We start from the raw sequence: 18666 nt of genomic DNA, 5'->3' as shown, positions 1-18666 counted from the left end.
ATGAGTCCTTTGGAGTTGTCTTTGCACCTTGTATTGCTGAGAAGAGCAAAGTCTATTGGGGTTAGTCATCACAGAATCCATATATCTGTGATTGTGTATAATGTTCTCCTGGTTCTGTTCTGATCGCTTAGCATTATATCAGGTAGGTTTTTCTAGGTTATTATGAAGTCCGTATCATCCCCATTTCTTATAATAGCACAATAGTATTCCATTACCTTCCTATACCACAACTTGTTCAGCCATTCCCCAATTGATGGGCATCCCCTTGATTTCCAGTTCTTTGCTACTACAAAAAGAGCCGCTATAAATATTTTTGTACGTATGGGTCCTTTTCCCACTTGTGTGATCTCTTTGAGATACAACCCTAGAAGTGGTATTGCTGGGTCAAAGGGTATGAACATTCTTGTGGCCCTTTGGGCATAGTTCCAAATTGCTGTCCAGAATGGCTGGATCAGTTCACAACTCCACCAGCAACGTAACAATGTTCCAATTTTTCCATATCCTCTCCAGCATTTATCATTTTTCTGTTTTGTCATTTTAGCCAATCTAATAGGAGAGATGTGGTACCTATTCTTTTCTCTAATCAGTAGTGATTTAGAGCATTTTTTCATATGCCTATAGATAGCTTTAATTTCTTCCTCCGAAAACTGCCTGTTCAAAATCCTTTGACCATTTCTCAATCGGGGAATGGCTATTATTGCTGTAAATTTGGCTCAGTTCCCTGTATATTTTAGAAATGAGGCCTTTATCAGGGACACTGGTTGTAATGATTTTCTCCCAATTTTCTGCTTCCCTCCTAATCTTTGTTTCATTGGCTTTTTTTTTTTGTACAAAAACATTTCAATTTAACAATCAAAATTGTCCATTTTGCATTTTGTAATGCTCTTTATCTCTTGTTTTGTCATGAATTCTTTTCTTTTCCATAAATCTGATAGGTAAACTATTAAAGTATCTCTCTTGAGTAAGACATAATGACTTATCCAAAAATGGATAAATATAAATCATTTTACGTCTTTTGGCTTTACTTTCCTTTTCTGTATGATGAGGGAATTGGATTAGATGGACTCTAAAGTTCTTTTCACTTGAAAACCTATGCTCCCCATGATCCTTAAGATGCTTAAAACGTGTTTTTATGAAAATCATGTTAAGTTCAGATCAGATATTTGGAAAAATAACCTTATTTGTCAAGTAAATGTCAGAATGTTAATATTAGGAATAATGAAATAATCATTAGCCATGTATGACCTTTCCATTTTAATGATCTGTTGTTCTCAAAAAAGGTGAATTTTCTTTATAGTCCGATTAAGGTTTGTTTTTTTTTTTTTTTTTTCAGTGCTAAAGCAATCTACATGTTAATATATTACCAGCAGTTGTGAGGGCAATTGGCAGTTATTGTTTTTGGCTTTCATATGCATACACACAATAGAAGGAGCTATATTTCTTTCTAGGGGAGACTAAACTTTAATTACTCACTCTTTTTTTTTATTTTTTTTATTATTTATTTTTATTTTTAGTTTACAACAGACGGTTCTACATAATTTTTAGTTCCAGATTTTCTTCCCTCCCTCCCCCCTCCCTACACAAGACGGCATGGAATCTCATATAACTACCACGGATAACTTTGCATTGAATTAATTTATACACTAGTCAAGTTGTGGAGAATCATGACCAGTGGAATGAATCATGAGAAAGAAGAAACAGAACCAAAAAAAAACCCCAAAAACAAAAGAGAAGAGAAAAAGGCGAGCATGAAGTGTGCCTCAATCTGCATTCAAACTTCATAGTTCTTTCTCTGGATGTAGATAGCATTCTCCATCGTGAGTCCTTTGGAGTTGTCCTTGCACCTTGTGTTGCTGAGAAGAGCAAAGTCTGTCAGGGTTGGTCCTCACAGAATCCATATATCTGTGGTTGTGTGCAATGTTCTCCTGGCTCTGCTCCGCTCACTCAGCATTATGTCTTGTAGGATTTTCCAGGTTGTTACGAAGTCCGTATCATCCCCATTTCTTATGGCACAATAGTATTCCATTACCTTCATATACCACAGCTTGTTCAGCCATTCCCCAATTGATGGGCATCCCTTTGATTTCCAATTCTTGGCTACCACAAAAAGAGCCACTATAAATATTTTTGTATATATGGGTTCTTTTTCTGCTTGTGTGATTTCTTTGGGATACAACCCTAGAAGTGGTATTGCTGGGTCAAAGGGTATTCCTGTGGCCCTTTGGGCGTAGTTCCAAATTACTCTCCAAAATGGCTGGATCATCTCACAACTCCACCAGCAATGTAACAATGTTCCAGTTTTCCCACATCCTCTCCAGCATTTATCATTTTCCTGTTTTGTTATTTTAGCCAATCTGACAGGAGAGATGTGGTATCTAAGAGTTGTCTTGATTTGCATTTCTCTAATCAGTAGTGATTTAGAGCATTTTTTCATATGCCTATAGATAGCTTTAATTTCTTCCTCTGAAAACTGCCTGTTCATATCCTTTGACCATTTCTCAATTGGGGAATGGCTTGTATTCCTATATATTTGGCTCAGTTCCCTGTATATTTTAGAAATGAGGCCTTTATCAGAGATACTAGTTGCAAAGATTTTCTCCCAATTTTCTGCTTCCCTCCTAATTTTTGTTGCATTTGCTTTTTTTGTACAAAAACCTTTCAATTTAGCTTTTGTCATATGTAGGGTAAGATTAGACCTTGGTTTCTTATGTTAATAATTGTCCAGTTTGCCATTTACTTTTATGGATTAAAAGCTACTGAGCTTTGCTGTTTTTATGCATCTTTGGATTTTAAATGCTAGTATGAAAAAGTAGAATTATTTTCTTCTGAACTTAAAAAATAATATAAATTGAAAATGAATATTGCCAAATTACAAAGAACAAGCTTAGCACCAAAGAAGAGATGTAGAAGATATGAGAAGATACTTCCTCCCACTCCTTTGCAGAGGTGGGAGATGGATACACAGATGTGGAAGCTTGCATATATTGTCAGATTTTTTTTTATGCATTGATTGGCTGTTTTTTTTTTCTACTTAAAAAAATTCTTTATTACATATGACAACTCTGAGGCAGGAGACACTGTCCTCATTTTCAAAACAGGGAAGAAAACAGTCTGAGCATTTTAGGATAGTAGCGTGACTTTGATTGCTGGAAAAGGCCTATAATGGGCCATTACAGAGTTGGTTAGTTAACATGTGAAAGAGGAAATAGTTATTATAAAGAGCCAGAATTGATTGGTCAAGAATAAGTTGTATAAAATGGGGGGGGGGGTGAACAGGAGGAAAAAACAAGTAATGGATAATGTTGAATTTAATACAAAAAGAAACTTTATGTAATGGAGATGTGCAGTTTTATGTTGAACTCTTTTTCATATTCCACATTGTATCTGCAAATGTCTTCTTTGGTGTTTAAATACATGATAAAAAAATAACTAAAAGAACAGGTTATGTCAGACTTAACCTTATTTCCTTATTTTGGACAGGGCTATTAAACCAGTAGACAGGTGACTCAGTAGATAGAGTGCTGAGCCTTACCTTAGGAAGACCCGGGTTCAACTCCAATCCCAGATACTAACTGTATGACCTATGTTTGTCTTAATCCACTGTAGAGGAAAATGGCAAAGCATTCCAGTAGTCTTTGCCAAGAAAAACCCTATGGATAGTATTGGCGTCCACAGAGTCATGAAGAGTCAGACATGACTGAACAGCAACAGTTAGACCAGTAGATTAGGGAAATGCTATAGAAATAGTTTACCTAAATTTTAACGAACTGGTTGATAATGTACCTTATCCTATTCTTGTGAGAAAGAGGAAGAGAAATTGATTGTGTGATAATACAGTTAAATGAATCAATCTAGAACTGGAGGAGTGGTTAGACTCAGGAGTCAAGTGACTTTAAAAAAGTCCAATATTGTTACAGATGACATGAAGCCAGGAGGGATAGTTAATACACTAGATGACAGAGTTAGGAGCCCAAAAGATCTTGACAGGTTAATGTGCTGGGCTGAAACTAATTAGATAAAATTCAGTAAAATTCAAACAAAACCTTATATTTGGATTTTAAAAATCAGCTTCACAAGAACCTCTTTAATATGGAGTAGTTCACAGTTTGAAAAAAGTTTGGGCATTTTAATGGGCTACAAACTCAGTATGAATCATCACTGTAACATGGCAGCCAAAAACCTAATTAGTCTTGGGGGCTGCATTGAGAGGCAGGAATGTTTCCTTCCTCTTCCTCTCTTCTCTGCAGAGAGCTTCCAGGAATAAGGAGCTAAGAGTTCCTCTCTACTAGTCAGATCACATCTGGAGCTTTGGTTTTGGTTCTGGCACCTCTACCTAGGATGGGCGTTGACAGACAGGAGAGAATCCACAAGAAGAGAATCCACAGGAAGACAACCGGGATGGCAAAGGGTCTTGAATCCTTGCGGTATGAGGATTGGCTAAAGGAACTTGTTATGTTTCGATTCTGAAGAATAGAAGAGTCAAAGGGACATGACAGGCATTTTCAAGTGCTTGGGGATTTGACTCCAGAGAGCAGAACCAAGAGCAGTAGGTGGAAACTGAGGCACATTGAAGCATGATGTCAGGAAAAACTTCGTAACCATCAGAGTGTCCCAAATATAGAAGGGCTTCCTTGGCAGGACCTGGCTTCTTCCTTAGAACTCTTTAAGCAGAGGCTTGATGACCCTGTGAGTGTATCATGGTAGGGATTCCATTCAAGTATAAGATGGACTAGATGGCCACTTAGGTCCCATCTAGCTCCAACATTTTGTGCTTCTGTCATTTTTTTTAAAAGTTCTTTTAAAAATTGTACTTCACTACTTCAAAGGTCAATGTGAATATTCTTTTAACCCTCTTTAATTATTAATAAATCAATAATTAGAAAAACCCGTTAATCACCTGGCATGTGTAAGAATGAAACAGTTCCTGCCTTTGAGAAGCTTACAGTCTCTTCAGGGAAGATAAATAAGCAGGTCACAATTGATGTAAGCTGGCAGATTGTAAAATTCAATTTAGTGTGCATTATAAAAAGGCACTAGGTCCCATTTAATGCCAGCCAAAGTTCAGTTAATATGATATGTGTGAGCCATTTGAGGGTTTTCAACATTTGTCCGTTGCTGCACGTGGATGTATGTATTGTGCTGATGAGGATGCCGCAGCTAAATAGCCTTCCTAGTGTCTTGAAAAAAATAACAGAAGAAGGTAGATAATCTGACCAACACATTTTGATGTGGTTGAAAAAGACATTCTGGAAAAAGATGCCTTCCAGAGCTTGACATTTCTGAGAAAGACAGAATTCCACCTAGATTTAGAGTGTCCAGGTATCTCCTAACACTTCTATTGGAGGTGATGTAGAAGGGGATTTTAAATTAAAACCAGGGCTTGGTCATTGGTCTTAAAATCCTTGTGCTCTGAGAAGGTACAACCTTCTGTCTCTTCCAGTTCTTTGGCAGTCAGATAAGAAAGCATTTTGAAGACTGGGTTTCACGTTATTTTAGCTCAGCTTTTGGAAAATATTGCAAGGACAACAACAGTGCTTTTAAAGCCTTACTGATTTTAGGTGGTGTCCCCAGTCATCCAGCTACACTTGGTTCTATGTGCTGTGTGACGTGAGCGTGCAAATTGTGGATAAAGTTCTCTGCAGCAACTAGTGTACTTATGAAGATTTAAAGAAAGGAAAGACAGCTTAGTGTATGTTGCTAAAATATTTTAAACAACAATAATGATGCTTTTGTCATATCTTCATTTCAGTCTTGTCTTTCAGTACAATATTTAATTTAAATTTTTTTTAAAATTGTGCTTTCTATAACTACTTTGTGAATTTGTAATAACTTCAGTCTTAGCTTACCTGTATTTTTATAAAATATGTGGTAATGTATCTCATCCTATTCATGTGGGAAAAAGAGATAGAATAAAATAGTACAATTAGATAAATTGATCCAGAACTGGGGGAAGGGCTAGACTTATCCTTTTCTGTTATATTATGCACATAAACAGATAAGGACTTAGTTTTAAAATTTTTCTTTGCATATTTCCATTTGGCTGGAATTACCATATTTTAATATAACTGTAACTTCTAGTGCAAAATTGGATAATTTGATTACTTTTCGAGATTCATTATTTGCTTTAACTGTGGCCTCTTAGTATGTGCATGAAAATTAGGTCCAAGGCAATGTGACTGATGGCAAGCCTTCTGGTGATGCCTTTTTAGATTTAGCTAGAGAGGTCATTATTACATGAGAAACCTTTCTGGCTTGGTTGAATCTGTCAGAACTTGCTCTGGACTAGAATAGCCTTTGAGAAAAGTTACCTATACAGCACAATTCAATTGAGTTTTAATATTGTTGGTAGGACTGTGAACAGATATAACTATTTTGCAAAACAGTTTGGAATTGTGGGAGAAAAATGACTTAATTGCTCATCCTCTGATGCAATGATACTATTAAGGGCATATTCCCTAAGGTTGGTCAGAAAACAGAGAAGAGGATTCTAGCCAAGATGGCTACCTAATTGGAAGACAGATTGTCCAGTTCCCATATATCTTGCTCCAGCAAAATTTTGAAGTCTAGACCAGTAGCACTTTTTAAAGATTAACTTTCTCTTTAAAAAAAAAAATCCCTAATCAAACTTTTTTTTGTAATTGGGCAGGTCCAGTTTGTAGATGGGCTGTTCTTTTTCAATCAGCCCATTGTTGCATGAAATCTTAATGTAAAATGGTATACAGGTTGTATGGTTGTTTTTTTTTTTTTTTAACTAAAAGGCAGGTAGACTAGAAGTGAAATGGGTTAGCAGGCTGTCAATGTACATTTTATAAGTGATCTTTGAAAATGTTTGTACATTGTAGTTGGGACCACCAGTTATATTTCTTTGTCTTCTTTGTTTCTTTTTTTTCCCCTCTTGCTTGTGTATCTTCGAGCATGTACCAAATAGTGGAAAATTGGCTGCAACATGAAGCACCTAGCTTTTACTCCAGCCCTTTTAACTATCTGCACTGACAAAGTGTCTCACCACCGAACAACTGCAAGAGACTACTTGTGCAGTTAAACTATTTATGCCATATGCTGATTTTTTTGGTGTTAGTATTTTGTGTATTGATCAAAGTTACTTGTTCATGATGAACTGTTTTTGCAAAACCAGTGAGAGGCCTAGTATTTTTGGGAAACTAGGCAATGTGCTCACTGTTCATACCAAATTTTCTGTCTTGATCAGTATTTTAATTTTATTGCTAAGTTTCCTTGTAGAAGGATGCCAGTAGATTTGGAAGGTGGGCTGAATATGATAGTAGTCTGTGTAGTTAGAAAAGCTGCCAGGGAACAACATGCCTCCTTCATTTTATTTGGTTGCAGCTGTGACTATTATGTGATTTTTTTTTTAACGTGGGGGTGGAAAGATTTTTTAAAGTGTTTTTCCCCCTTAATTTAAAGAAAACATAACTGAGCCTGCTTAAATTACTGATTCTTTATGTTAGGTGCCCAGTTGTTTCTTGGATAAAGTAACTTAATTGAGACATTTCCTAATGCCATTTCCGCTTTTTTGGCTACTAGACAATCTGGATTCTGAGCCTGGCTTTAGTATTAGCTCCCTCTGTGCATGTAGACAACTTATTGAGCCACCCTGAGCCTGTTTCCTCCAATATAAAGATGCTTATACAGCTATGCATAATTCTACAGTGGTTTTATATATTTAGAAACTTGTTATTGTAGAATTTTTAAAATTAAGGTAATGATCTAGTTTGTATTACCCAGAGGGAGGAATCTTTACTGGTATAGTGGTGTTTTGGTATAATTCATAATTTATGGAATGGTGTTTTATGAATGAAGGAATGAATGAATAAAGCATTTATTAAGCACTTACTATGTTCAAAGTTCTGTGCTAAATGCTGAGATGTAAGAAAAGTGAGTCAGCCCCAGCTTTCAAGGAGCTTGCATTCAGATCAGAGAGACAAGTGACAGAAGGCTTTAGCTGCAAGTAGGATGCAAAAGTCCTATGGTCCCTAGAGTACAGTGGCAAATCAGATGGTAATGCTTCTTATTTAATATCATTTCCATTGATAAAATCATACCAGTTTCTGATGTTGAGCCGTTTGACAGTGCCGAGAATTTTGGTGATAAGAACTTTCTTTTCTGAGTTTTCAGTAGATATGGCTGTAGCTCTTGCAAGAAAAGAGCACTTCATTGCCAGGTTGCATCTTGACAGTTGGTTTCCTGGATGATGGTTGAAGACACTGTTTCTAAGACTTGTGTTAAGGGTCCTAGGCTGTCTGAAATAGTTTCTAGGAACCACATGGGAATTAAGGAGAAAAAATTAAAACCAGCTAGTAAATTTTTTTTTTGAGTTATGTACTAGATAACTCTGAAGGATATAAATATAAAGTCCCTTACTACAGTCTTCTTAGCATAGCAAGAAAAGTATGATAGCTAAGCCATGGGGCCTCATGTCTGAGGAGTTTAGTAACTTTATTGTTTGACTATTTCTTTTGAATACTGCTTATGCAGAAGCTGATGCTGTGTGAGGAAGTATACAGGACAGCTATGACCTTGTAATTACAAGATATTGTGGTTTTGGGATTCAGGTGGTTCCTCACTATCTTACACTTTGTATATTTAGATGTTGTTCTCCCTCCCTTGTGTGTATTTTCCCCAGGGCAGTTTTGTATGTCAGGCCATGCTGCTCAGCTACCAAGGTATGAGGCGCAGAAAACACTTGTAGGACATGACTATGATGAGTCTTTGTTTTTAATGTTTTATTATTGTTTTTCCATATCATATATATGTATATATGTATATCACTGTCACTTTTCCCCCAAATAGAGCTGTCCATTGTAGCAAAACAGGCAAAACAGACATGTTGACCTTGTCTCACACTGTATGTAGCAATCTTACCCATCATCTTTCAACTTTCTACTGAGAAAAGACAACTCTATTAGTCCTCTGTAATCAATATTAGTCATGAATTTGGCTATATATAATTTGAATTATAAGGTCACTATAGATGTTCTCATTTATTTTTATGGTCATTGTATCCTTTTGGTTCTGCTTTTCTGACTGCATCCGTTCATATAAGTCTACTCAAGTTTCTCTGAACTCATAGTCACTGTTTCTTGTGGTAGAATAATATTTCATTACATTAATTTACAATAGAGTTCTTCCGACTATTTTCCAGTCTATGGGCTTTAACTTTGATGTATTGTTTTCAAAATTATCCCTCTTATCTATACTTCCTCCTGAATTTCTTTCTAGACTCTTCTTTGTATTTTAAAAAATATTTTTATTTCATAAATATTTCCCAATTATGTGTACAAAATTTTTTTAGCATTCATTTTTGAAATTTTGAGGTCCAAATTCTCTGCCTTGTATCCTTCTCCTACCCATTGAGAAGGCAAGCAATATAATATTGATTATATATGTGAAGTCATGCAAAACATATTCCCATATTAGCCATGTTGCAAAAGAAAGCACACACACAAAACCAAGAAAAATAAAGTAAAAAAAGGTTGAAAAGGTTGCTCCAATCTGTACTCAGAGGTAATCAGTTCTGTCTCTGGAGGTGGATAGCATTTTTCATCATGGGTTCTTTGGAATTGTCTTGGATAATTATCTTGATCAGAGTAGCAAAGTCTTTCACAGTTGAAGATCCTTACAGTCTTGTCGTTAGTGTATAATGTTCTCCTGGTTCTGTTCACTTCATTTTCCATCCATTCATATAAATCTTCACAGATATGTCTTTTTAAAAAAGTTACAATGGCCCTTTTATTTTTAGCATCACTATTGCTAAACCCTACCCTCCTCAAGAAGGAAGGGGAAAAAAAACACCAGACATTATAGCAAATAAGCTTAGTCAAGCAAAGCAAATCCAGTCATCATGTCAAAAAGAATATTTTTCTACAGATTTTATCTATCACTTATCTGTCAGGAAGTGGGCTTCATCATATATCCTTTGGAAATGTTTCACTGTTACCATACTTGTATAAATTCTTCTATTCTGCTCACTTTGCATCAATTCATACAATGAAATTATCTTGTCATTTCTTACAACATTGAATTTATGTGCTACGGTTTGTTTAGACACTCACCAAATGTCTAAGAGACAGTCTAATCACCTTCCCTAGATTTTAGTTTTCCCTTTAGTTCTTTAGGTCAGTAAGTTGTTTTGCTTTTAACTTTTCCCTCTCAGTATTATAGGATGTTTCCTATCCCTGCTTGTTTCCCTGTTGAGTTTGATTTATTTCTGTACCAAACTGTTCAACCCTCCTTTGTCCATTTCAAATAAGGGAAAAGTTCATCTGATGGCCCCTCTACCATTTCCTCTAGGTTTATATGCTCTTCTTTTCACATACCCTAATATTGAGAAATATCAGGTTCCTACCCCTTCCTTCTATTCTGATGTATACCTTCTTTTGCTCTTTTCAAACTTTCAGAACAGAACTAGTCCACTTTCAGTCCATTTGTTTTTGTTATTTAACTCCCTCAGTACCCTTTGGTGACATTAAAGGTTCTGAAGGGACGCTTGTTTCTTCTCTTCATTACATCATCCCCATTATATAAACTCATTCCAGTTGTTCAAATAAAGTTACCTCTTGTTGCTCAGTACAGTACCTGGGACATAGCAGGCACCTAGTAAGTGTTTATTTATTGATTGATTGATCTTGAGTTTGTTTTTCAGAGTTCCTACTCAGCTCTGACTTTTTCATCAGAAATGCTTAAAAGTCTTCTATTCCATTAGAAGTACATTTTCACCCTGTTAGGATTGTCTTAATCTTTTTCAGTATAAGTTATTCTTATTTGTAAGGCTTTGTCTTTTGCCTATTGATTTCTATTTGATCTGTTATAGAATTCAGAAAGCCCATTTCTTGTGTAAAGACTACAACTTTCTCTTCTAAGCTACTTATTGTCATTTCAGTTCTTTTCCTCCATAGCTTTGATTTCATTCTTTTATTTCTTCTAGTTATTCATACAGTCCTTGTGGAAGATCCATCCCCCCTCCCGCCGCCCCCGCCCCCCCCCCCGGCTGAATCTCTACTTCCATTTGTTATGGAGTTACTTAAGTTTCTTCGGGGGTGGGGTGGATAGAAAGAGAATTGCTAGATTTGCAGTAATTTTTCATACTAACATGATATTTTCTTTGAATTACTCATTTTACTAGCTTTACTTTCTGAATTGGGACTGTGTACTAGGGCCAGGTTTTGCCCCCGTTGGTTTTTCGAGTGGAGTGGCCAGCCCTTCTTGGTCTCACCCTGGGTTTCTTTGCTGACCTCCAGCTCTTGAGTTCATGGCCCTCAGGATCTAGAAGTTTAGAAAGCTAGGTCTTCAGGGCCATCTCTGGCATTTTCAACAAAGAATGTTATGGACCTCAGACATTACCTCCAATTTACCCTATGTCTTGTATGTGTCTGCATCTTGTCTCCCTTGTTACAGTTTAAGAAGGACAGATCTTTCACCTTTTTTTGTATCCCCAGTACTTAGTACAATCCCTGGTATGTAGTACGCCTATAGTGATTAGTTTGTGTAGTTATTGTGAGATTCAAAGAGATAAAGTTTGCTAGTTGCTATATATTAATTTGTTATCACTAAGGCGATAGTGGTGGTAGGTGATGACTGTTGGTTTTAATCCACAAAGTTGAATAGATTATCAGTCTTACTTCAAGTGACTAAATAATCTTTCAGCCTCAGTGCCACATATGCACATGGTTAAAAGCAGGTATATTTTGTTTGTGAAATATGAATACAATTCTACTGGGGCAACCTGTTTCTACAGATTTCAAATGCTTGTATGCAGTAATAATTTTATTTACCACATCTAATGGTCATTTAGCCAGTACAAAAAAAATATGTAATTCTTTTCATCTCTCTTTAAGAGGTAGTAAACAGGGAAATACAATTATTTTTATAATCTTTATTTTATTAATTTTAATAATGTAATTTTTTGTGTTCTATGCCCAGGACTACAGAATTCTCTCACAGTTTAAGAGGTGAGGAGGGAAGAAACAGAAACCAAAACTGTAGGTTCAGTGTGATATGGAAATTTATCAGTCCCAAAGAGTTAACAGATAACTCCAAGGAAATATGCTTTCCTTAACAAAATCTAGTTAGGTGTTATCATTTTGTTGGAAAATATCTAATGACTTCCTTATTCTAAATTTGTAAGACCTTAGCATAACGGTATGTTACTTGTAGTTCTTATCTTTCTCTGATACTCTTATCTTGCAATTTAAGAAACTATCTTAATGGTTATTCAGAAATGAAGGTATCTTTAGGACCAGTATTGTAATAAAGAAATGAACGGTACATTTTGAAGACATATTTAAAAATTGCATTTTGCTCAGCATTTTTATATTAAAGATGGAAAGCCATTTAGAAAAGTTATTGTAATAAAAATGTTAGTATTGTATTTCTTTCTTTCTACATTTGTTAAATTGTGGAATCTTAGAATTAAATGGGATTTTCACTTCTCATATCCAGTTAGTTATATTCTGTAAATTTTACCTTCTCATATCTATCCCTTCCGTTATATTTCCACTGTCACCACTTTGTTATAGGCTGTCATCGCCACTCATTTGAGCTATTGCAATAACTTCCTAAACAATTTTCTGGTCTCTTTCCAGAACTCTCCAGTCTTCATACTATTGCAAGAATAATTTTTCTTATAAATAGATATAATCATTTCATTTCCTTTAAAAAAAAACCCACAAACTAATGGTTCCCTTTTGCTTACCTCCTTGGCATTCAAATCTCTCCATAGTATAGTGTCATTCTTCCTTTACAGAATTATCCCACATTTTTTTCTCTTCCCTCTGTGCTTTAGTCCAAATTGGACAATTCTCTGCTCCCCAAGTATGCCGTATACTAAAGTCCAATTGAAATGTTATTGCCATCAAGCATTCTTTGATTCCTTGTTTGGTAATAACCTTCCTTCCCAGATATCTTGTAACATTTTATTTTATATCTTTCTAATGCAGTTGTCATGTAATATTGTTTATTGTGGTTATCTAAGATTGGGTTTAGTCTCTGTGTGGTGAACACTGGCTGAATTGCAGACCTGGCTTTGGCATGTACTAGCTGATCATCTCAGACAAAGCAGTTAATTTAGCTGGGCATCTGTTTCCTTATCTCTAAAATGAAGGAGTTCTAGATAATCTGGAATGTCCTTTTGCACTCTAAAATCCTAAACGTCTTGGTGGACAGCAGTCAGTTCATCGTCGTGCTTTAGGTATGATCCTTAAGTTGCTAATTTATCCAGCAGTGCTATCGTCTAGTCCCACTGATTTATCCACAAGGTTAACATGAGTGACTGTCAAAAATTTTGGTCAAGTTGTAGTAACTGTGGCATTCTCTGATCTACCAGCCTCATAAAGTTATATCATCAAAAAGGAAATAATTGTTATTGTTGTTGTATTCTAGCACTAAATACATCCTTTTCTAAATGCTCCCAATGTATTTGAAAATCCATTCTATAATTTTACTGGTGCTAGCTTACAGACTTCTTACTCTGTAGTTATTAGAAACTACTTTTTTACTACATTTTGAAATAAATGTATATTGTTTGGCCTAATCTTTTTTTCCCTTTTGAAAACTGACATTTGGCCTAATCCATTCTATTGACATGTCTTCTTCTCTTCATGATTTTTCCAGAATTTAGCAACTGAACAATAATACCTAAAGACAGCGGTTAACTGATTGCTGTCCATATGGAAGAAGTGTAGAATTTTAGAGTGCAAAGGGATATTCCAGATAATCTAGAACTTCATTTTACACAGATAAGGAAATAGACACTCAGCTAAGTTAATAGCTTTGTCTGAGATGATCAGCCAGTACGTGTCAAAACCAGGTCTATAATTAAGCCAGTGTACACTACAGTACCTAGAACAGATACTAAAACTTATTAAATACAGAGAAATAGGAAACATGAGGGTATCTTTACCCTCATGGAACTTATGGTTTAGACCCAGTCTTAAATAGCCACAATGAATGATATTACATGATAACTACATTAGAAAGGTATAAAATAAAATGCTTGGCATATACCCCAAGGAAGTCAAAGATAGAAAAATTCCATATGCACCAAAATACTTTTAACAACACTTTTTGTAGTAGCAAAGAACTAGAAGTAGGTTCTGTCTAATTGGAGAATGGCTAAATAAATTGTGTCAAATTAATGGCATGGAATATTACTACTGTGAGAAATGACAAATAGGAAGACTGCAGGGAAGCAGGGGAAAATTGATATAAACAGATACCAAAGTGAGATAAGCAGAACCATGTACAGAAACAGTGTGCACAATGCCTACAACAATATAATTGAGAAAAACTAAAATAAAACAAAACTGAATGTTACAAGTTTAAAGACCAAGCTTACCCTAGAGAAGAGATGGAAAAATGTCCCTCTCTTCCTTCTTTGCAGAGGAATAGCATTTTTGGGGAGCATGGGGACTGGTGTTAATAACTTTAGAACATTTCCTATACTGTCAGGTCTGGTGGTTGTGGTAGTTAATTTTTCCAAACTGTTTTTCCCCCTTTTCTTTGTTACCAGGAATGGCCCTCTTGGAATAGATTGCAGGGAGAGGAGGTGTTAGTGAAGGGGTTATATTTGGAAATGAATTTGATATAGAAACAGAAGGTGTTAGTAGAATGTCTTTTAAAAATAAGACCTTATTCAAAGAACTTATTTTTATGTAAGTTCAATAGTTTTGTGTGTAAGCAGTGCTTCTAAATTAAGTAATTGTCCCCTCACTTGTTTTAACAGTAGATGAATCTAAGATGAATTTGTTTTTATTATATATTTACTTTATTGTACAAAGTAATATAATACTTAAATTTTTATAGTGTAAACCATATACAGAAATATGGATGGAGGGTAAATATAGTCTTTCGTTGCATTGTAATGTCATGTTGGCTATATTTTGGAAAGGCATGGTTACATAGATTTTTATGGCCATATTATTTGTAGGAGCACTTGACATTTTATAAAAATAATTATGTTCCCTAAGTTTATCTTGGGAACTATTACTGAAATTCTTTCTTTTGGTATTCCTTGAAATAAGAGGAAGTATTTTTCCCAGTGGAATGAGGTCTTATTTAAAATACTGCAGGTAGGAATTGGTTTGAGAGATGAAAGTCAGAGGTGTAAGGAGAGATTTGTTTTGTTTTGTCTTTTCCTCTGAATCCAGTGCTTTGGGTAATGATGGCCATCATGACATTTTGAAGCTCCTTCTTTTGTGGCTTCACTTCTTAGTTCTTGATATAGATATTGTATAAATGCGTCTGGCTTTAGATTCTCTTTGGTAACCACACTCATTGAAACATATTTTTCTCCGTATATGATAGGAGGTGGAACAAACGGAGATTGGAAGAGAGAGAGCAACATAGAAAGGCTGAAGAAGAATCTGAGGAAAGCGATGCTGAATTTGATGAAGGTTTTAGAGTGCCAGGTTTTTTGTTCAAAAAGCTTTTTAAGTATGTATTATATGCTTTTTTCTTTATATTGTACCATCAGATTATTATGTGCAAATAAATATTTAAAGAGTACTGTAGTAGCTACCTGTGGTCTCTAAAGGCGCTTATAGCAGTTTATTGCAAATACAAACACAGTCAAATCTAAATTTATGCCAAATACTGTTCATTAAAATTAGATGATAATAAATTGACTAAAGTGAATATTGGACTTGTTTGTTAGCTGATAAATCTTCACAGAAATGGTTCGGAGGCTAATGGCAGTATGAAACAGCCAACAGTGAAAAAATTTTTCTTCTTGGTAACTTAGTTTCAAGGAACAAAATCTTGAAGTTCTTAAATTGAATTTCTTTGTAGCCATAGCCTTTCAAAAAAGGCTTTAGTATTAAAATAAAATTTTTTTTAAAAATCGTTTTTCCGCATGTGAAACCATGGGTCTTATGCTTTGACGTACTCATGTTTATTTGAATACTTTCCTAATAGGAGAGCTGATACCTTTAGGATTAAGGTGGTGCCTGAAATTGCTTAAAATTTCTTTGACCAAAATTCGATTAATTGTGCTTCAAGGAACACAGGACACTTGGCTATGAGATGGTAATGACCCTTATCATCTAGCAACTGTGATTCTTAGATGATTCATGTAAATACTAAAGAACATTTTCACTACCATCACCCCTTTTTTATAGTGTATTTTATACGCTATATTATAGTGATTTTCTTGACAAGTTACTTTAGATAGCCTTTCTAGTTGTGCATAGAAAGTTGAAGCATTAAGTAGCTTCCTTATACTCATTTGTACCTTTAATTCCTGGACATTAATCTCTAGTAAAGGTTGGTTTTTCCAAGAAGAAACTCTCATTGAGACAGTTAAAAATTAATTCATTATGGAGACTTAGCTGACAGTCATTCTGTCGCGATGTCTACTTACTATTAATATGCATTAATATAGCTCCACCCTTTAGTAAAGATCTGTAATCATATCATCTATGTTATTTCCTCTTAATCGGAGTGATTGTTTTGGGGTGGGAGTGTGAGAAAAGAGAAGATGAGTGAGTTACCCTCATTCAACAAAAAGACCTACTAAAGTTGTTGGAGGAAGAAGTAGGACTAGAATTTTAAATGTGAGTGCAAGTATAGTACTCATTCAAAAGCTAATAATTTTTTGCTTTTGAGAGGTAATTGTGTTATGCATTGACCTCAAAATGTCAACTGTGGAAAGGCAAATGAATAACTTGTTGGCAACACTAGTCATCCCATCTAAAATGCTCACTTATTAAGAGGTTTAGCCTCAACAACAACAACAACAACAAAAAACCACGCAAAATGCAAATAAGTAGTACTAATAAAATTAGAACTTAAAAAGACAGGAAATTTGCCACCAACAGAAATGATAGTAACCTGACTAATGGAAAATAGCGTGTCTCTAGTTGTGTAATGTCCTCTGTCATGAAGTCCTAAATTGTCAGAGGAATCAAGTAATGATTATTTTGATTTAAATGTCAAGATTTTTTTTTTTTAACACAACATGGTTCATAGTTAATTGGAACAAAATTTTACTTTCTAAATAAATAGAATGTGACTCCTGTGGTAGTCAATATAAATATTTTCTAATTAGTTGAATTGCATAGTCCTTGAATCTGTTTTACTTCTGAAAATATGGAATTTTAAATATTTTATAAATATAATAAACTTTGTATATTTTTTTCTCTAGCATAGGAAGGGATTAATGAGGCTGATAAATTTCTCATTTCTCTTGTATAATTAAGTTTTAGCCAGGCTAATTGAATTTTAAACTGTAAGTATATTTTTACTATATTCAACTTTACTGTATTGGAATTAAATTAACAGAGGATAGTGCAATACACAGGGGAAAGCCATTTGGAATGTAGAATAAACCCTCCAATAAGTATTTCAGTAGTTAGTGTAGTAGAATAGTCAACAATTTCAATCATATATTTGAATTTTAAAGATTTTTGTTGAAAGTTTTCTCTGCAGTCATTTATTGATGTGACTCAACATTGAGGTCAAGCTTTCATATTCTAACTCTCCTCCTAGTTACAGTAAAATATATTATCTTATTTTAAAATTAAGTAATCTGTCCCAAGTTAGCATGAAAATATTATGATAATAATCTATAGTTGGCCTCCAATGATTGAAATTTGTGAAAGATTCCTGAACCTCGTTGTGATATAGTAGAATCTGCTACACATTCACAAAATTCACAAATTTAGGTATCTAATCAAGGATAAATATCAGAATAATCCTTTGGTACATTTGCAATATTATCTATAGTGTGGTGAACATCTTTCAGTTCTCCTTCAGTGGTTGTTGTTTCTCCATGGTATAAGGGGTATTAAAGTTTCACAATTATAATTAGAGGACCATTTCTGATGTGTAACTGAAATTACTATTATGTAATCTAAGTTTACTCCTGCAGTCAGAACTGCAGAACAGTTCCTCCACGTCATCTCTATAATATTCCTTCCTGTACATAAAGATGTGTGTTAAGGCCACAGTATGGTTGGTCAGTAAATGTTAAATCTTTTTTTAACCTTCATTTGTTCAAGCACAGTCAGTTCAATTTCTTTAGTTTTCCCAGGAAGATAAAAGGAAAATTTTTATAGGTAGAAATAGGTATTAGAGAGTCTGAACTCCATCATTCTAGATGAAGCTCGAGGAAATTAGGCGATATCTGAGTTTACATAGTGGCAGAGCCATGGTGGCATACAATGTTTGTGTGCTGTACCTTAGTTTTGACATGTGTTTTTAAGAAAAACTGGTCAGTCCATAATTGGCTTATGTAGATTGTTACAATTTTGATCTTTTTTTTTTTTTTTGCCTTGTAGGCAAGCAATCATACTTTAAATGAAATTTCTTTTTCCTTTTCTGAGGAGAATTTTTATATGTATTCTCTCCTATTTTATCTTTACTATTTTTATGGTGAAATCTAATAATGTTTATCAGGTTTCTTGCCACCCCATATAACTTAGTTTTATTAGCAAACTTAATGAGAAACAATTTTTCTAATTAAGGCTTTTCCTTATGTCACAGTCGGTCACAATGCTACTATCAGACTTTTGTCACTTACATCTAGAATAGAAGGGGAAATAAAGTTCATGGTAGTCTCTTTAGTGGGAAAATAACGCAAATTAAAACTGTAATTCAAACTTAAGTTTAGTGTCAGATTTCAGGTAGGTACAACAGTTGTGAGCAGCAAAAACT

General features: G+C 34.8%; 1 protein-coding gene across 1 annotated transcript in view; it reads left to right on the top strand.

Annotated features, from left to right (window-relative positions):
- Positions 1-18666, top strand: part of ERCC6 (ERCC excision repair 6, chromatin remodeling factor) — a 112987-nt gene that overhangs the window by 44826 nt on the left and 49495 nt on the right. Inside the window, exon 6 of the mRNA XM_036736842.1 lies at positions 15319-15447. Within this exon, the coding sequence (XP_036592737.1) occupies positions 15319-15447 (129 nt within the window). The remainder of the gene's footprint in view (positions 1-15318; positions 15448-18666) is intronic.

Source organism: Trichosurus vulpecula, chromosome 8 (genome assembly GCF_011100635.1).
Source record: "Trichosurus vulpecula isolate mTriVul1 chromosome 8, mTriVul1.pri, whole genome shotgun sequence".
NCBI lineage: Eukaryota > Metazoa > Chordata > Mammalia > Diprotodontia > Phalangeridae > Trichosurus > Trichosurus vulpecula.
Note: the sequence above shows the minus strand (reverse complement) of the source record. Positions and strands in the feature narration are given on the sequence as shown.